This window comes from Heliangelus exortis, chromosome Z (genome assembly GCF_036169615.1).
Source record: "Heliangelus exortis chromosome Z, bHelExo1.hap1, whole genome shotgun sequence".
Lineage (NCBI taxonomy): Eukaryota > Metazoa > Chordata > Aves > Apodiformes > Trochilidae > Heliangelus > Heliangelus exortis.
The window spans coordinates 10,602,588-10,623,356 of record NC_092454.1 but is presented as its reverse complement, the minus strand read 5'-3'; the positions used below and the strand labels follow the sequence as shown (position 1 = coordinate 10,623,356).

The window sequence follows — 20,769 nt, the reverse complement described above, 5'->3', positions numbered from 1 at the left end:
CCTCTTGAGCAGTATGAAGAAAACTGACCCAAGGCTATACGATATATGACTCTGTTAAATCAACAACTGTTAGGATTTAACAGAGTTAACACTTTTTATATCCCATTTTTTCCATCTCCCTATAAACTTGTCTCTCTTCTGGCAGGTGACATATGTCAGGAATAAAGAAAAATTACCAGGCCACTGACTAGGTGCCAACCAAAGGTGCTACCTGAACAGAGTGTGGAAAAACTCTGCTCATGACATGAGAAATGGCTGCATAAGAGAGATAACAATGTGAAAAGCTGACAAAATTTTCACATAACATCCAGAAGGATGGATGATTTCAAATGTGGTTAAGAGAATTAGTTAAGTGGTATGTCTCACAGAATTAACAATACTTGAATAACTAGGTCAATAAAAAACATAAAGGCTGAGATTACCTAGGCAGTAATATTATCAAAAAGCAGATTTTGAGTACAGATGTAGCTAAACCAGGATGAACAAAGAAAAAGTAGTAAGGGGCAGGTTCTTTTGTAGGGCAAGTACTGGGGAAGAAAACAGAAGGTATAAGAGTGACAAAAAGGTGAGAGAAGGGACAGGAAAAAGATGTTAAGATATGCAAGTGATGTAGCCAGGGCTATCTAGGCACCCCTGGTGGGCAGCCCCACACTTGATCACTGCAGCTTCTTACAAGAGACTCTCTTTTGGTTGTCACATTTAATTTCTGTGGACCAAGAGGCATATAACAGGATTAAATCCAGAGAATAAGACAGAATAGATTACGTACCATAGGATTTGCCATTGATGGAGCATTTGTTGAAACACATGATGTTTTGAGTGAGAGTTCCTGTTTTGTCTGAGAAGATGTACTTGATCTGCCCCAGCTCTTCATTGAGTGTAGTGGTACGGGCCTGAGCTGGAGTGTCACTCAGAGGATAATACATTTTACTGTCCCAGTCAATGTAGAAACTGTTACCCAAGCGTATAATCTCAACACTGGAGAAAGGAGAAGGTGATGGAATATTCATTAGCTTGAGGGGAGTTACCTTCATCTTCAGCACCACCACCAGCAATTGCAATTAGCAGAGAACCGTGAAGGTAATGACAGGGTGGACTCCTCAGGTTGTCCTCCAATAGCCTGCATTACCAATGCTGAAACAAGCCCCACTGAAATTATGTTCAGTTTATAATTTCTTTCCTTTTCTTTACTTATAAAACAACATCTTATGAGTATATTTGAAAAGTTGTAGAAGTTTCCAGAACCTTTTATTTTGCCCTGTTGAACTTTCAGTTTGCACAGGCCCAGCCCTCAAGATAACCAACACAAAAAAGTCTCAGTAGCAAAGCTGTCTAAAGAGTAAGGTGCAATAATAAACTCTACAGGCCTGCTCAATCCATACCCTACTCTCAATGTTTTGAGAGAATCAAGGATGCATTACCTACTCTCTACCTTTGCTTGCAAAGCAGTGACATTCACTCTGCTTATACAGCACCAAGTACTATGTATCCTCAACCTGATTACACCTACTTTTTCCTGGCAATCCACTTCTCAGGTGAGCCCTACAACCACCTCAAAAAATGTGCCATTTGGTTTGTTTGATGGGCAGTGCAAGTGAGAGAGAGCAAGAAATTACCAGTCCTACTCCTATAGCATGTTACACTTACACCTCCTCTTTAATTGCAGAACCATCATTCTTTTTTCCAGAGCTCACTGCTGTCCCTGGTCCAACCTGATAAAGACCTCCAAAGTGAGCAGAAAGAAGAAAAGCATTGCTGTGGTTGTGCACCATCATCCATCCACAATGGTGCTGCATCTCTGTCTAGGGAAAATGTTGTTCTCAGCTAAACTTCAAGCTTCCTCTATTAAGATGAAACATGAAGCGTCCTGGCACCTACCTGACATAAAGTGAAATTGGAACCACTGTGTTTAGAATGATCACATAGGACCAGAACATGAGGAAGCCAGAGTAGGAGGCTGAGTCGACACCTTCTGCCCAGGGCAGATAGACCTGGAAGTAGTAGCCCTTATCATACTCCCAGATGCCATTGCCAATGGCTAGGATAAGACACATCAGTCCTAAAAATGCAAAAATCTGAAAAACAAAACAAAACCAAAGACAAAAAAATCTGTGTTATATAAACAAGGAACTTATTATGTACAGGTTAATCAGAAGACCCTACTGAGACAGTGTCAAACAACCCTTAATCACAGGAAAATGTACCTACTAGTGAAGGAGGAAAACCAGCAAAGTTGTAACACCTGCACCTCAAGGAGAAAATTATGCACTATTATCACAAGACCTCAAACAGCTGGGGATTTAAGTCCCAGGCAAACACCTAAGCCAGAGGTGCTCATGGGCAACTGGCTGCAAAACACTGAGTCTTGTAAGAGGCAAGTTTAGCTGTGAGTTCCCAAACATCTGGCTGCACACTTGGGAATGGAAACTGCCTGGAAGGTTTCACCTAGCCGTTTGCTAGATGTGGTTTTCCTCCCCATTTCTGAAAAACTACAAAAGATAATTTCTAACACAGAAAATTCAGCACTGTGAAGGTTGGAAATTTGATGGTTAGAGGAGAGGTTATTATTGGCTCCAAACTAAGAGTTGCCTGGGTACCTGCCATCACCATCTGATTACATTTCCTCTGAACAAATGCTAACAGGTGATGAGCACCCTTGGACTTCAGAGAAGCCTATTTCCTGAAGCCTACAGCAACCAGGGGGACAACAACTGGGAAGACAATTTCAAAGAGGGTCACCTCAATCAAACCTGGGACTTGATTAGAAACACCATTTAATAGACAGAAAAACATTACAAATGTCATGAAAAGAGCTTTTTATTAAAAAGAAACAAGAACATCACAATACAGATTATGTGGAAAAGTGTAAAATAAGAAGGGGAAGAAGGGAATTTAATAAGAATCAATATGAACTGCAAGGAATTATGGTTATATAAAATACCAAGAAAAGAAAGCAGTAAATTCTTGAACAGAGGTTGGAAAAGACAAACATGTTCAAGACAACAGTCATCCATGAATGAAGGGAGAAGGAAGCAGAATGAAGTTTCTCTCTCATATGATGTATCAGATGGAAAAGACAGATGTCTTCTGTGACAAAGAACACTATGTATCTAATAATAAGGATCTTTAATCCAGTGGGTCAAAGGAAATTAGAGATGAGAGCTTAGAGGCACTAGCTGAGAAATCCTCTTAACCTGTAAGGTTAATTTTTAACAAGACTTTGAAAACTGGGAAGCTCCACCATATTGAAAATCTGCTAACACAATTCCAGTATTTGAAAGGTAGAAATGGTAATAAAGGAAGTTAATTTGACATAATTTCTGTATGTATGGTAACAAAAACAGCTCTGTTGATGTGGACTTCTCCAAATATTTGGCTTAAAACAACCAACATGCTTATAAAAATGTGAAGATATGTAATCATCAGGCTGCACAACAGGGCAATTAGAAATCAACTCTTGCAAGTATGTTCATTAGGGAGGAAATATCAGTAATCTGTGCCATTATGTATAAGGCAACCAAGTAACAGTCACATTACAACAGTAATCAGCCAGTTTAAAAAACAGTTATTGAAGCACAAACATAGAAACATTACTGATAAAGCTCATAGTTGTATTGCTGAGGTAATCTACGAGACAAGGAAGGATATTTTTATGGAGTGATTTGAATCACTTGATGAAAGGTTCCCATACATTCAACTTGCATTTTAATACCAAGAGGGTGCTAAATGGGAACTGCAGTAAGTAAAGGTGCTGCAATGAGTTTCAGGGGACACATACATTTTCCACAACAGTAGTAGCTTTCTATTTAATTAGGGGAGGCCCAATAAATTACTCCACTTGTGAAATGGAGACAATATAGCTTGTTGGTAAAGAATGTGATGCAGTGTTTTTAAGCCCCTGTGGCCAGCAGTAAAAACAGACTTCAATTTGTACTGTTTTTATCATTATGACTTAAGGATAGATGAGAGGCATGACCTGGGGACCAATAACATCCTTTATTAAACCAATAGGCATAGACACAGAAAATAGAGAAGCCTGTCCATTTTTACAGACAGTTCTGTTGGTCAAGTAAAAGTTATCACTTGTCTCTGTAGACCTTGACGGTTGTAAAAGAAATTAATTAGAGGAGGCAGCTGGCTCTTCTGGCTTATCACTTACCCTGTATGATTCCTTGATGTCCCACAGGTTCAATATTATCAGTCTGTAGACTATCAAAATCTATGTAGGCAATTCAACATGTGGCTTAGCAACAGAAATATATGTGGGGCAAGACAGAAGCTGAGCTTTGCCATATTATAGCAGCTCTTGTCTATTACTGCAATTGCTTTATTTTATATTTTGCTCTACATGCATTTTGCATGTCAACACTCTTCCTCCACAGCTCAACTTCTGTGCCACAGTGGTGCTTACACAAAGTTCATTAAAATTTTGTTTGCTTTGAGAGAAATGCAAAAGACTGAGCCATCAACAGCAGCCCCAAATATTAATTTCTGTGCAGGGAAAAAACTGTGTGCAGGGTGTTGTAATCATAACCATAGCTCTGCAAGAGAAGGACCTGAGAAAAACCCTGATCATAGGCCCCTGATCATGGGGCTTCCCAGCATGAACATCTTCCCTCTCTGGGTCCTGCCCATGCGCTGCCTGTGAAAGATCCTCTGCAGGATTTGGTAGGATTTTTGTAAAGGGGAACTGACTTTTGATAAGCATTTCCTGTTGGACTGTGAATAAAAATAGTCTCAGTTTCTTTACTGTCACTCTGTGTTTTGCTTTGGGATTTGAAGCACTAAGTTATTTAAGAGATTAAGGTGACAGTCCTGTTTCTCTGAAAAAATGCTCCCCCAAGCATGCTAAAATGTAAGTTTTGGAGGAAAAAACATTCCTGGAACTCTTGGGTGTATCTCTGGTGGAGGAACAAACCCTGCTCTCTCCAATTGCAAAGAAACACAACCAAGCATGAAAAAACAGCTATGGCTGCTATCTGGAAAGGTTCACTCCTGATTAACGCTTGTTGGGACACACTGGGGGGGAACATTGAATGAGGAATACATAGATGAGCCTTGCCTAAACAGTGCTTTGTGTCTGGAAATTTTATGGACAGTTAAACCAGCTTTACCAGTGTTAATGTGGAGCAAGTTTCATTACACTCAAAATGAGCTATTTATAGTAAGCTGTGTCTGCTTTTTATTTCCAAGCTCAAGAGCATAATATTATACTACCTCTTTTAATGACTGCTTTGTAATCTGTGACCACCCAGTGAGCTGGAAGGACCTGCTACCACATCCCCATGGGTGTGCAAAGCACCTCATACTTAAGGTAGGACAGAGCTTTACTTAGACACCAAAATGTTAGGTGCCTTAATGCGTAAAGCTGATAAACACACCCTTGGCTCCAGCAGCACCCGAGATCCCGGGCAGAGGCTGATGCAATCAGCTGCAACTTGCTCAGTTTTTTAAAACGAAGCCAAGAAATAAATTCATCTCATTTGTGCTCATGAGGGAGGCCAAACAGGCTGAAAGCTCTGCGTGGGACCCATGACTTGTGAAAGGTGCTTTGGCAAATCGTAATTGAAAACTACATTCCAAGTTTATCTCTGCTCTGTTTCTGTGGATGGATCCCCCACAGCCCATTCTCCTCTCTAGTTAGAGTACAGCAGAACATCTAAGAAAATGTGACATTTTTCAAACACTTGCAAAATTTGGAATGTAAGACGTCCAAACCTTGTTTGGTTTTGCTATACCCTTATGTGTAAGGGCAAAAAACACTGAGGAAAACAAACTGATGGTAATAACCAAGATTTTCACTTGGCAGAGGCTGATGTCAGATTACAGAAGTCAAGGGCATGTCCTTAGGTACCTGAAGCAAGGACTCAAGAGGGCTTGAAGACACTGGAGTGGCTCTCCAGGCTGTGGCACTGCTTTACAGCAAATACACACAGTTCAGAACACTGCCTCACAGCTCTGGGAGTTGGGCAAACAGCTGTTGCTTTGGTATAATTTCAGTCTCACAACAGGACAAATGGCTCTGCCTGCTAACATCTCCTGTCCCTGGGCTCACCTAAATATCTTCAGGGATTCTGAGAAAAAAACAGGAGGACAAGGGCTGGGATGAAGTGGCAAGGTTGGAGAGTGATGCCATCCTGGACAGGTTTGCTGAGAAGGCATGAAAGCAAAACTCAGAATATCCTGGCTGTGATGGACAGACTGCTGCTGGATGCCTTCTCCAGACCTTGCTTCACCACCTGGTGATGGATCCTGGCTCCTGCCTGGCTGTCAGGTTGGGCTGGAGCAGGAACAGGAGGGAACAAGAGGAAACAGTGGCCTCCAGACATTCCCAGGGTCATAAACTGAAAGTGGTGTAGCATGCATGAGAAATCATGACAAACTTCAACCCAAAGGAAAATAAAAGCCTAACACTAAAGAGCTTTTCTTCAAGGAACACTGAGTAAAGCACTGTCAGAGTGTTTGTCTTTCTTCACTGAGTGCCGTTGAACTCAAGGACTAAAATCTTGGGATAGTCGTAAAAGAATCACTATCTGGCAGTATTTGCCATTGGTTAAAACCACTGACAAGTTTAGCCCTCAAATCAGATCTGTTTTCCAAATCGAGGAAAGTGACTGCTATATAAGATCAGTGTTCTCAAATTTCCCGGATCCTAAAAACTCCAGGTTTTGAGTATAAATGAGACCATTTCTAATATTTTACCCTACTGTGTTAAATCAGAAGCTGACATCATGTTAATGAACGGACTTCATTACCAAGTCCTGCAGACATCACCAGATGCCAAGAAATCAGGAAGAAGAAGGGGAACTGCTAATGTTTATTTAAATAGAAAATGACAAAAATTACTAGGGAAAAAAGGCATTTGCAGGCTTCAAAGGGATTCTCACAAAAAATGCAGAGCAAGGGAGAGCAGAGCAAATGAAAAGCTCAGGAGACAAGTTCTTAATGCTGTCAATATAATGGCCTTGTTTTGGAAGATGGGCTGGCAGAGGGACTGCAGAACTCAGGCTGCTAATATATTAATACATAATTTTTCTTTTCATCATTAATCACTTCTGATATCCCCTCATTGATGTGGACAAAGAGGTGGAGCATCTGGAAATGATAAATACATCTGAAGAAATGAAGGCACATAAATCAGGCTTACCACCAACACAAGGACATTCATCAGCCGATCAATGCTGGTCCGTTTAAAAGTTGTTTTTCCACTGTTCTGCATCAGTTTGGTGTCTGGCCCTGGAGACGAAGCATGTTTGTGATTTTTAGTAATAAAGCTCAGCTGTTCTAAAGCTGATTCCATCTGAGGCCCCTTTGTGCTTTACAGCATAAATACCCATCACAGTTTTCTTGAAGGCAGGTACATACTGTTTACACTGCTGGTGAGAAACTTAGGGAGAAAAAGGTTAATTCATCTGCCTTAGATCATGTGGAGATAGCCACATAAAGCCATTAATTCTGAAAATTTGACCCTGCTCTCTTCTTTCAACAGTCAACCCTCCCTTTCAGGTTTAATTACTTTTCACAGAATACCTGATACTGCTGTGTTATTGCTGACATATTACACATCCTCTCACATGTCTGCAGCAGTATAGAAGGTCTATGCTCATCAAAAGCATTGATCTAATGGTCTACAATACTGTTATTTATGACCCTGATATTCCAATGTGTATTAAAATCACAGATAAATTATATGGAATTTTTAATGAAATATACAGAAGATTGAAAAATTTTGCACAAGCCTAGTAGAGAAAGACTCCAGTTGGCCCAGTGTGGGCCACTAAAGGTAGATTAAATTCAGCTTTGATCCTTAAACAGATTTAATTCTTGTATTATTTCTTACTGATTGATCAAGACTTCTCTCATATATTCTGCAGCATGCATTTCTGAAATAAAGGACTACTTCAGCTTACTAAAGCACTAATTCAAGGTGAAATTGGATGTTTTAATGTAGCATTTGGAATTTAGTTTTCTCTTATAGACCATAAAAAATCTTAGATTAAAATTCCCTGTAATATGCATAATTTCTAGCCTAGAGTTAAGGCTAAAAATTTTTGCTTTTGTTCTTGTAGAAACATATTTTCCAAAAAAAAGGAAAAAGCTTGGGTCCTTTGTGCATCCTGGGTGTGCAAACTGTATTTCTATGCTAGTGCTGCTGTGCTCTACAGTTCACATATCAATTTTTCTACTTACCAGCATAAATAACAAGACCAAAGCACCATTCTGTGTTCCTAATAGTACAGCCCCTCAGCAACATCTTCTCATTGTCCAGGGCATATTTCTCTCCTCGAAGAGTCAGAGTTCCTGTGAACTTATCCAGTTTGTTATTTGGTGCCTCACATTTTACTTCACCTGTAAAACAAAGGTAAAAAACAAAAAATGGAAATCTTGGCCCAGAAATATACCCGTTAACACTGCACTCTCAGATGCTCCCCAGACAGGAGAAGTGTTTCATATTTACCACTGCTTTGGGATATTGCTCCTTCCCCATACTCACGTCATAACTGAATGAGCCACAATGAGCTTGGATTTATCATATTCTTTGAACATGGCAGTTTATTATTGGTAGACTAGAAAATGAAGTTTTCACAGCTTTTATATGGGTGAGAAGAAATGTTGAACCAGCAATGTACTTTTAATCCTTTCACAGCAAGTTCATAGTGGTAGGATTTCACAGGAGAAATTTTGCTAAAAGTGCTGATCCCACATAATTCCTATTCCATTTTCTTTAAAACTGCAGGAGCCCAAGCGAGAAAAATCATAGCCTGAAGGCTGCAAAAGAGTAATTACGTGAGGTGTCTTTGTTCACTGTTTTTTAATTTTGTCTGTTTTACAACATAAGTCCCAGTGGTGCATGAAAAAAGATACTGCTATCTTCTTTGGTCATGCAGGAGATTCTGTTCCTATTTACATGCTTTATATTTATTTTTTGTAATAAAAAGGGTCCACATAAAACTGTAAACATAGATACTTTGATATAAAAAAATTGTTTAAATCAACATCTGCTCTTGACATCTAAATGTGGTTGTGTTGGAAATAATTGGAAACTACAAATATTCCGTACTGAAAGGGAAATAAGGAGTTCAGTCTTACTGTTAAGTAAGTCAGCAGGAACATTGAATTTATTTTGATTATAGGCTGCAAATATCCACGTAAGGACTAGCATTTGCAGACAATACAGATGTTCCACACACCAGGCTCAAGAGCCAGGACTCAAAATCCAGAGAAGTCCAGAAGAAAAGTATAACCTTAAGTATTGTGGTAGTATTCACCACTGCAAACTTTAAGAATGGGTACTCTTTTCTTGGAAAAGCCTCTCTACTCTCTACTAGTTACTCTCTCTGTTCTAGGGTAATCATCAGGCTCGAAAGATGAAGTGATGAGGAAAATCTGTGGCATGTGTGACATCAGAGCTTATAGTAACAACCATGGTGATCTCCTAGAGCACCATCTGGTTAATCCAGGAACAGCCAGACCTGTATCTCCACCATGTTCAAAGGTCTGCTGTTACCAAACCTATCTCACTGCGGCCCTTGCGACTCCTTGAAAAGCACAACAAAAACAGAGGCTTTGCAGAGAAGCCTGAAACACAGCACAAGACTTTGGTGAATGAAACCCAGGGCATGACCCCACCAGGAAGACAGTGCCTCTCCCTCTGACAACACTGTGTGTGTCAGTGCCCTACGTTTCAGTATCCTCAACTGTACACCTGTAAAGGGGTGGATCTGTTACTGATTTTGAGATCAGGAGAGATTCATCCAAATCAGACAGACCACAAAAGAAAGAAAGAAAAAAAAAAAAAAAAAAAAAAAAAAAAAAAAAAGGAAAAAAAGAAAAGTAAAAAAGAAAAGAAAAGAAAGAAAGAAAAAAAAAAAAAAAAGACTGAAGCTCCAGAGATTCACCTGCACTGACCCTAGCAACTCTGTAGCTGAAAATACCTCCTGTCTCCTTTTCCCATTGACAGCAAGATGATACCTGAATGATGATACCTCTTTTACCCGAAAGAGTTAAATACAGCCAAGTCTACATGTGATAAGTAGGTAACAGAAAAATATTGTTTCTTTTCTCATCTCCCAGTTCCCCAAATCAAGTTCAGCATTTTCCTTATCTGAACCATTGCAGTGTCAACAAACATCATAACTCATATTAAGCATTCCACTGAGTGCCTGTATTGACTGCTCAACCCTTTCCTCTCTTCCTGTCTTAAGAAGTAATTAGATAAAGAGTTACATAAATATTTAAATACTTCTGCAGAGGTTTCTGAGGAAATGCAAGGTTGGGTCTGATTCCAGGCACTCTTCCCATTGCTCTGCCAAATATAAATCATCCTGGGAAACATTTTATTAATTTTAAGTATTGCTCAGAGGCCACTTTTATTTACAATGTAACTAAAATAGAGGTTTAAAGGATATACAAATATTTTATTTTCAAAGTTTTAATTTTAAAATATTTTAACATTTTTTAATTGTGCGGGTTCAAGAATGCAGTATCCTTAGATAAGCATTACACAGAAAATGTTTGAAAAAGTATTTAAGATGAATATTTTGCTTGCAAATTTATATGCACTGCAGCCTCTTCAGGAAAATAACTGGGACATGCCACTCTGACTATTAACATAAAGCATATAACTGCAGACACTGTTAAAACATATTTCTCAAAACCTAAACCACTCAGAACCACAGCCACCATTTCAGAGAAATCCTGATGTACTACAGCTGAGAACACACAGATGTTTTCATGGAACCTCAATGTCAAAGCAGCAAAAAGCCCATGCTTGAATGACTGTCAGAGACAGTCCTACGTATGCTAACTCTCTACCATTTGTCCTGGATTCATCTAGATAAGTCAGAGAATTTTTGCTAAAATTCTTTTTCCTCTTTATCTAAAAATATTTTCTGAGAACCTTCAGTCCTTCAGATGTTCCAAGGACAGGAGCACTCACTCAACCCCTTTCCATACTGACTTTTCCCATAATCCCAAAGCCAGCAGGGCACTGTGGGGTATGACTAACACCACACAGTCTGTTCCCCCAGCCTCTCTCTGCAGACAGATGATGTGTGAGCATGGAGTATGCTGGTTTTGACAGGCCTGGCTCCTTTCGCTCTATGCGTTGCTATATATATCCCCATATCCAGTGACAGGATATGTGGGAATGGTTCAAAGCTCTATCAGGGTAGGTTGAGGCTGTACATTGCAAAGCATTTTTTTTACCAAGAGGGTGGTCAAACACTGGGATTGTCTAGAGAGGTGGTCAGTGCCCCAGGCCAGTCTCTGTTGAAGAGGGATTTGCACAGTGGACTGAACAATGTGTTTTAACTTTAGGTCAGCCCTGAAGTGATCAGGCACTTGGACTAGATGTTTGGTGTAGGTTCCTTCCAAATAAATAGTATATTCTGTTGTGTGTTGTGTTCTATTCTATTCTGTATTTGATGCATGAAACAGTGCTAATAAAGGACACGTTGCTCATTAACCACATGCGCACCGCTTGGCTTTAAACATCGTAAAATGCGGTATTTATTGTGGCATCAAGAGAGGAGAGAAATGCTGAAAGGGCAAAGGCTAAGGCTAGAGAGGAGTCATCTGCCCTGTGTGCAGAGTTAGGTCTGCATAGCAAGTGCATGGAAAGTGCCACTGCTCAGAGGCTAAGTGTCATCAGTACATCAGCACTGCTGCTTCAGTGTAAAAGTGCAGCCTGAACACATTTGGAGACCTGAACTAAGCACAAATTTTGGGGAAAACATTTTCCATTTATGCAATCATATGAGCTCTTGTACTGAAGCTGGAAGGAGCTTACACTCACTACTTACAGGAGACTTAGCTAAAAGCAAAAGTACAAGACAGAAAATCACCTTTATCCTGGCCCAAACCAGGACACCTGAACAGAGACAGACAGATGCTAAAGCACAATGTGCAGACACAAGGAGAATTCCCACCAGTGCAGTTTCAGATTCTAGCCATGCATGTCACCAACACCTGCAAGTGAAGGGGGGATCTCTGTTTGTGCAGGCTGAGTTTGTATCTGTTGTACAAATTGCTACGAGCCCATTCTATTCCACTGCTGCTGCATCCAGGCAGCTCCCAGCAGGAGACAGCTGGAAGCAAGACTTTCAGCCACTCTCTGGACTCTGGGCATATCCACTAGAAAGTGATTTTTTTGTGTAGGCTCACCATTGAACTCTGTCAGTTTCTGAAGATCTTCTCCAAGCTCTGCAGTGACTGTCAGTGCCTGCTTCACCTTCAGGTTTGTTTCACTGTAACAAATAACAGGAATAAAAACGTGATCTGAAAGTCCTCTGTGAACTGAAAGATGTCCCTGAAAGTCAATTCTGCTCTTGAGCGCAGCCTCCTTCCTCTGACGTCTGACCATGCCACCATCAGCCTTTTTCACCTGTCCAAAGGGTGTAATTATCTCTTTCAGCTGCAAAGAAAGGCAAGCCAGAGGAATTCTGGACATGGTATGATGGTACTAAAGAGACTGAGGTGCCTCTGTCTTTCTCATTTTCTCTACGAAGTGCAAGACAGGTATCTTATCTCCCTGAGCAGGTCAGTGTCTATCACACCACTCTGAACCCTGAACTCTGGGTCCTCTCCCCTTGAATTCTTGTCCTGAGAGTACTCAAGTCCTGGGACTAGCTACCTGAGGACTTTGAAATCCAAAATGCATTTGTTCAGGGCCTCCTGTCACTTGCAAGAGCAGGAACTACAAGCTCATTAATCAGCAATATTCGGACAGTGTTGGGAGAGACTTGATTTCTTGATTTTTATAGTCCTGCTTAGTCCCTCAAGCTGATGTTAGCTCCAGGCAGTGAAGAAAAGGTAATCCAAATTGTGTCATAAAAACAAGGTCAGATCAAATTAATTCCAATTAATACAAATTAGGGACAGCCCTCTGACTTGTGGTCAGTTGCACACTGGAGTGAGCAACATATGCAAGCCTTTGCAGTGGGCATGCATTAATATTACAATATAGCAGTCCAAAGGAGATTACTGGAGTTATTCGTTGTAACTAACTAACATCATCTAGCTGACAGAAAAGGCTAAGAGAGACACAAGAAACTGAAAGCTTCTGTCACTGAGCTCGGATAGAGACACATTTCAAACTAACTCTCAGTGTTAGAAGAACAGTCACTAAAAATAAGAGTCTCCTCCTCACATGACATTTGCACTGAAAAAGGCAAAAGTATCCACCAGAAGATGCGATTTTCAAGACGGCTACCCAAAGTTTATGTATTGGGAAACTCTTGCTACAAAAGCTGCTGCCAAGTAAGGCTGCAGCACACAGGACCCCCAGAGATCTGTCCTTGCACTGGCAGCAGTGATTGCAGCTCACTTACCCATCCAGCTCAGCAGTCTCAATGTATGTCAGGCTGTGTGGCTCACTGCTCGACAGCAACAGTAGATCAGCCTGAACACAGACAGACAGACAGACAGACAGACAGACAGACAAACAGACAAACAGACAGACAGACAGACAGACAGACAGGGTTGGCATCAGCCGACACAGTCAGAGGGCACAGCACTGCAGTGCTGCCTGCAGTTTCTGCACATTGCAGGTCTCTGGGGCGGCTGCCACCACCTCTGACTTGCCTGCTTATGAGTGATCAGTGTGATTACAGAGACTAACTGTGAGCAGGATGGAGTGAAAAATGTACTCACCGTCACAAAGTTGTTGTTTTCTAGTTTTATTATATCCCCCACTTGGACATTCATCCATTTTTCATCCTTTAACCTGCAAGAAAACTCCTAGTAAGCAGGCACATAAACACCACTTGGGAGAGTAGGATAACTCATCTCTGCTCCTGAAACCAGGCTGTAAGTGCCTTAAGTGTTGATAAAGTGGAGCAGGGTCTGCCATGATGTGGCCTTACCCACACTAAGCTAAGGAATGACCAATACAAACAACGTGGTAACAGTGATTGGGGTGACATGTGCAGGGTTGAGACCAGAGCCCACAACAGCTGCACTGTCCATGTGAATTGTCCTCCTGCCTGGAATGACTGTTCCCCTCCTGCTCCTACAGGGCCACCCTGCGTCCAACAAAAACTTACTTTATGTAACAGACCTCCCAAACACCTGGGAAAATTGCCAGTTGCGTCAGTTTTTCTAAGAAGTATTTAAGGACCAGAGCAACAGATCTGGTTCTGAGTGGGCCTGCCATGTCTGCTGTGGCCTCCACTGCACTGAGCAGTATGAGGGTGCAGACAGACCCCTACACTGCAAAGGCCAATGTAACCAAGTCACAGTAGGGTTACATGCAAAATCTAGAGGTGGGAAATATCAAGAGCCGTATCAAAACAGGACTGGTATTCAAGTCTGAATTCAGCTCAGCCTTGCTTCCCCGTTGAGCTGGGAAGGACCCATGGTTTTCAGAATAGCTATTGCAGTGTTTCCTAGACACAGTAACTAATAGACAGTAAACCAACACTTAGCAAAAAGTACGTTCCTATTCTTCACTTTCCAGTTGTATTTTTTCAGTGTTTGATCATTTGTTCGAGTTTACACAACATACTGCTATCTGTAGTAGAGAAAAAAGAAAAAAAAAAGATGCCAGAAACTTTACAGCTGTCTACAGCTGTGTCCTATGCACAGTTGGACACCATGGAGCCACAAATAAACAACACATCTGCCTGCCACAAAAGCCAAGGCCTCTGCTATTTTTTCAGCAGGAAAGAACAGTGCTAGCAGTACGATGTCCAAAGCATGCAGCTGAAATTTTTGCATCTAAAACAGAATGGTACACACACTCGAAGTATTATGACATGTAGGAGGAAGACATGCTTCTTAATTTAAAATAACTTCTTGATGATGCCTAGTTTTACTTAATGCAGAAACAAATGCTATGAACATAAATGGACATTGGAAGATAGCCTTGCTTGTCACTTCTAGGGTAAAGAATAAAATAATACAATACTCTCAAAGTATCACTTTTTAAAATGTATATACATATATATCCAGGAACAGAAAGAGTTTTCTTTTAGTCAGTGCAAGGCCACAGCCATAAGGTCTTCACTGACTGTGGTCGCTGTGGTACTGTGGCACTGGGTTCAGGAATCAGACACACAGTTCAGACCTGCAGGATGAACTAATGGTGTTAAAGACAATTAAATTTTAAATTGTTTAGTGATCTTTGGGAGTCAAAACAAAAAAACCCCACAAAGAACTATTAATAAAATGCTCTTCCCAGTCAAAATTGCATCAAAAGAAACAGAACTTACATTCCATTGATCAGGACCTGGACTGGGCGGTTGTTGACATGTTTGTCACTTTTGTGTCGATTCTGAAAATTTGATCAGTAAGTTAAAAAGCATTTCCAGGAAAGCAAGCACGCAAGAGCCACATGCAGTTCATTAACATTTTAGGACTTCACCCAGATGGCTGAATGAGACGAGGCAGATTAGGGTCACAACTGAGTCATAGTTGAACCCATATTTGCAATAGAAAAATCAGGCATAACTGGACTGCAAAGAGCAACAGGAAACATGAGGCTTGCTCTGGGAGGGAAGAAGGAGGGTAGAGCCTTCTATGCTACTTAGCACAGTCCTGACTCAACTGGTGTTGGTCCTGCCCATCACAGTTCTGTATGCTAAGCACCCAGAGAAGTTAATTCCTCTCCTGTGAAATGGCAAGGGGCTGCAGATGTTCTGGCATTGCTCCCTGGAAGGGCATCTCAACACCTCACACCTGCCTACTTAAAAAGTTGCACAGTTTCCACAGAGCATGGAAATAATTTAATAATGAGAGAAAAACAGATGTTAAACTCAGGTCTAGCATCATCCTGTGAAGTCAATGTGACTTTGACCACTAGCTCTGGTGGGAGCAGACTTTGGCCAAAGTTGTGCAAGTTTTGAAAAACCACACACAGGCTGCATGCTTACTACCTTGACCTAATGTTTTTTCTTTCTTAATTGCAGAGAATGTTAGAGAATGAGTTCTCCAAAGTGGAAGCCTAAGAATAGACTTCTGTGCATACATCCAGATGTATCTGTCACTGACCACATTTTCATACGTACTGAACAGTTTCAGAAAAGTCAATGGAGCTGATGGAATCCTCAGCAATTTTGAAAATCTAATTCCTTTTCAGGTAATACATACAGATTTAGGGGTCTAATCTCAGATGCCATCTTGTCCACAAACCAGTCCTCCAAATGCCTGCCACTGGCTGTGTTTATTTGAAGCAGTTTGCTTTAGGGATGATTGCTGAAGAATCACAAAGTCCAAAGTACAGGTCAGCAATATAGATCTTACAAAATCATCAATGGCATCCTTGACTCCTGATACAGCCAGCACCAGCACGAGGGGCACCACTGTTGTAAACCAGGCCAGTGAGGAAATCTGAGGAATCAGCTGTTGGAAGAAAAGGTCTGAATTTAGAATTTTCTTCTCAGCTCAGTAAACAGATGGAAACAAACCTCTGTTTTTTGTGGAAACTGTATGTAACATTTGTCTATGATATCTGAATATAAAAGACATAAATGCAGCTCGGTCACTTATTTGTGACCACACAAGGGTGGAACGGCCAGGAAACCCATGCTTTGCTTGAAAAAGAAGATGTAATTTAGGACAAATCGGAGCTGTCAGGAAGTGCAGTAGGTTGCTCTTTCTTGTTGTTTATAGCATTAGGATTGCAAAGTTCCCCATGGGTTTCTGTAGACACACTGACACAGGCAAGCCTGCTGTGAGGGACACAGAACTACCTGAGCAAGGCCTGCTGTGCAGAGCCTTCAAATGCTTCTACTTTTTTTTTATTTCAGTAACTCTTCACATTTTGCTGAAGTATCACATCAACCAACAATGCACAGCTGTTGCCAGGGCTGATCTTGCACTTCCCACATCCACACATCTATTTTTGTTGCCCACATCTTTAATAGTGAGAGGGCCCCAGGAGCTGAATGTGACTCTGTCATGCTTTCAGTGATGCAGAGATGGATGTCTTAACCCAGAACAGGTCTCCTCTTCCTCTAGAAGAACAGCACCAGTGAGAGAAACAATGTGATGCCAGCATCCAGGTGCCTGTCAAATTGCCTGTGGGCAGTGTCAGCCCCATGTGCATTGTGAAATTGCCATTTATGACCCTAAGGTGGCTGCTTGAGGGTGGAGAGATGCTCTTTGAGATTACTCCTTCTGCTACACTGTCACAACTATCATCTTGAAAACACATCCAAATCCAGCCTGAAGGAATGACCTTCAGAGGCCACCACAGCCCTGCTCAGCTGTGGAAGCTACCAAGACCCCTAACTGCTACCTTCTCACCTAACTGGGACTATGGATGTCCTGCTGGGCTGTGTCAAAGAGCAAGGAGATAAAGTCCTCACAGCCTCCCCATCATGTGCATTCCCAATGCAGGAAGAGATACTCCTAGTGTTACAAGGATGATGGAGCAGAAGACTAAAAACAATTAAATGGAGGAATATGTAACTATATATAAGCCTAATGGCTGCTCTCTTTAGCCTAGCTTGATGCAGGTAGCAGAAAAAGCTGAATGCTTTTATATAGAGTCACTCCTAGATGGTTCAGTGAAAGACACAGTGGATTAATTTAAGGCAATGGTTCAAAATATTTTTTGAATTTAATAGACAAACAGCTAGAGTGCAGTACAACAACACGGGAACAGTGCTGCCAGCCTAGCTGAAAAGTCACTTTCACTAGTGTCTTGAAAAATGTATGTGGGCTGAAATTTCCCAAATTCAAATTTCCCTGTAAATAGGCAAATAAAATTGTATGTAATTTGTTACAGGTTTAAAAATGTTTTTCCTATGCTCTTTTGAACTGCAGTTGAATAAAAGGATTCGAAAAAAGGTAATTTTGCAGACTTGTTTGCATAGAAATGGTAAAACAGCATACTAGAAACATACTCGAAATTACACTCCTTTTTGAAAATGTTGATTCCATTACAACTGAGAAACAACAGAATACACTGTATTTTGCCCATATTCTAGAGGAGCTCAAAGAGCCCAAAATCCAGATACCAATTTCTCCCATGTGTTCAGCTTTCAGACAGAGTGGTCTTACCCCCAGCAATGGGCAATGTTCAACCCATTAGGAGCCCCAAGGTTCAAGAGTGCTGCCAGTGCATGACATGCTCCATATCAGAGGCCTTCCTGGCCCTGCTGAGTAGGGAGCAGCAACATTCAGCTCTATGCAAAGGAGCTCCAACCCTCAGCCTTCCTTATGTTAACTCCTTCCTTTCCAGGGAAACACTACAGGTTACAGATTTGTTCTTCTTGCTGTTCCCTGTGAGACTGCCAATGGAATTTGCCTTTAAACTTCTGGGTAAGAGACAGCTTTTTTGGCACTACAGGAGAAATATACAATGCATATCCAAGGATGGCCAGGAACACCCACAGAGGTAGTTTGACAGTGCATGAAATGGCGCACAACTCATTGAAAACTTTAATTAGCTTGTTTTCTTCGTTTAGTTCAAACCTTCACATGCAAATGTAAGAGAGGAAATTCCTTTTTTTCTGCTCTACTTTCTGCCTACCTTAAGATTTTACTAAAACATTAATCTATAACAGAGATATCGCTTGCAATTTATTGCAACATAAACTGGCTTTGATAACAGACAACACAATCTGCTAGAAACAGCACAGAGTGAATTCATACCTGCAAAATCAGCAAGAAAAGAAAGTAGGCGTTGGCTATTCGCTGAAACTGTTCAAACAGGTTGAGAGGCAGGAAAGTGAAGAAGTTGTATTTCGATGTTTTAATTGTATTGTTCTGTAGGGAAAGAAAAAGGAAAATAAATAGGATTGTTACAACAGGAAACAAAATTACAGCACAACCCATTTCAACTGTGTTTTTACTTGCTTATATTTAGCAATAGCATTGTTTCCAGCAGCAGCTCAAAAAAACATTTCCTTTTCCCCCACATACTCATGCTGAACCTGGATAAACAGAATTCCTCTCGGAATTGGTGAAAACATGGTGCTCAGATTATGCCAGTGCAGCAGCAGGTAGATAGAGGTACAATCAGTTGCCCAAATAGACATTCATCTTCTACATAACAGTCTCTCTGCTTACATGATGCACATGATGAAATAAAAACTGTAACCAGGACACAACTAAGACATTTTGTTGGTAGCCTCTACAAAGCAGTGCTAGAAAAGGCTTTCTAGGTCAATTATACAGAACTTGTCTGAAACTCTGAAATACCATTTTACTGGGCAACCCCATAGGAGCTATAAATCCTCCCAGGAGAGGAACATAACATTATTATTTTCAGCTGATTCAGCAGCCTCTTAACTTGCAGCTTGGATCAGTGGTTTGTTCCAATTCCATAAAGATCACTTGAATGTGGTGTTGAGCAAGCAGCCACTAGTGCAAGAACTCAGTATTTCAGTAAGTTGCAGCTTTGTTCCCTATTTCCAGTTTCCTCTTCTAATTGCAGATGACGCCTCTGGCCACCAGCAGTTGCCACCAGCTCCCCAGTCTTCTTCAAACCAGAGAAAGATCCAAGCTCAAGATTACAGAACTGGCTATTTTCTAACCTGTAGAATTGTACTCTCTGTTCTAGTTCTTGCCATCTGATAGACAGGTTCAATCCATCCTTCTGAGCCCACCAACTTGGGCTGACGTTTTAGCTTTTAGGTATGCTAGACTATGTTTTTATATGAAGTTTATCAAGAATTAATCCAGGTATTATCCTGGAAACATGTATGCCATCTGTTGCCAGCACATCTAAGATTTCACACCCTAGAAGCTCTTCAGAAAATTACTATTAACCCCCACCCAGGAAAATGAGATTTGACAGCACAAAGAGGCAGAAAATACACAGGGCACTTCCATTCAGTAATAGATTTGCTGGTTCAACAGAAGAGAAAAAGGTGATTGTAGTATTGTAATATTCCTTAGATGATTCTAAGCTAGTGGGAGGACAGGAGATGCTAAGTATGAATCACAGGCCACTTTCAACCCATATGTTAATCCAGGATCTTGATATCTAAACTGAGACATATCAGCATGTTTCTGCCATTACATCAGTTATTTATGATCACTACTGTAAGGTTTGTGCAGGGGAAGACATTCCATGAGGTATGTACGGGGGAAGCTATTCCATTTTTGGCAATTACTGGATTTTTGGCTACATCCAGAACCGAAGTACAACAACATTCTTCATCATTAACTTCATGTTTTATCCCGTGGACAAGACAATGAAGAACTCTTTAAAAGGGTAGAGATGGAAACGCCCTTTATGGAAGAGCTAGCCAAATCCTCCCATTGATTGCACTCTGGCAAGGAAAGATGTTTATCAGTGATCACCATACAAAAAATATCACACGCCTGCTGGCATCATGTAACCATCTCTGGGTGTGGTTAACTCTGCCTGTGATCTAAATGATCTAAATGTCAGGACACATAGTCATATCTGGCTTATTTCAAAATTCTTCACCAGGGGATATGTGCTGTACACAGGCTGCATGGACACTGCTAAAATAGAAGCAATGAGATAGCACTATCCTCTGCAAACCCAACATACAGAGAACTTAATTGCTTGACAAGTCTGTGTCCACCAAGCACAGAATCTAGAAGATTTTAAAATCAAAACTGGATCTAGACATGATCCCTGCCCAGTAATCTGAAGAAAAATATAACGGCCACTTACTTTAAAAAAGGGTAGACAGTAGTTGCAGGAAAAAGTAAGTACAGGGGACCTGACCTTTGTGCGTCAAGTGCTTTCAAAGGGTCACATGTAACATGGGAAAAACTACTCAGTAAACACTCACATAAAGTTTATAGATCTTTGCCTGCAAAAATCCCAGAAGGGAATAAGAA

General features: G+C 40.9%; 1 protein-coding gene across 18 annotated transcripts in view; it reads right to left on the bottom strand.

Annotated features, from left to right (window-relative positions):
• The window catches only part of LOC139790070 (phospholipid-transporting ATPase ID-like), an 89,028-nt gene that overhangs the window by 25,535 nt on the left and 42,724 nt on the right, over nucleotides 1-20,769 (bottom strand). For 14 of the 18 annotated variants that reach the window (XM_071731325.1, XM_071731331.1, XM_071731341.1 and 11 more), the window contains 10 exons: nucleotides 18,601-18,714; nucleotides 16,243-16,341; nucleotides 15,213-15,274; nucleotides 13,654-13,726; nucleotides 13,332-13,402; nucleotides 12,166-12,248; nucleotides 8,191-8,349; nucleotides 7,148-7,236; nucleotides 1,879-2,075; nucleotides 770-978 (listed from right to left, as the gene is read on the bottom strand). In XM_071731325.1, coding sequence (XP_071587426.1) covers nucleotides 770-978; nucleotides 1,879-2,075; nucleotides 7,148-7,236; nucleotides 8,191-8,349; nucleotides 12,166-12,248; nucleotides 13,332-13,402; nucleotides 13,654-13,726; nucleotides 15,213-15,274; nucleotides 16,243-16,341; nucleotides 18,601-18,714 — 1,156 coding nt within the window. The remainder of the gene's footprint in view (nucleotides 1-769; nucleotides 979-1,878; nucleotides 2,076-7,147; nucleotides 7,237-8,190; nucleotides 8,350-12,165; nucleotides 12,249-13,331; nucleotides 13,403-13,653; nucleotides 13,727-15,212; nucleotides 15,275-16,242; nucleotides 16,342-18,600; nucleotides 18,715-20,769) is intronic. The other 4 variants (XM_071731339.1, XM_071731335.1, XM_071731337.1 and 1 more) reach the window with 1 other exon arrangement.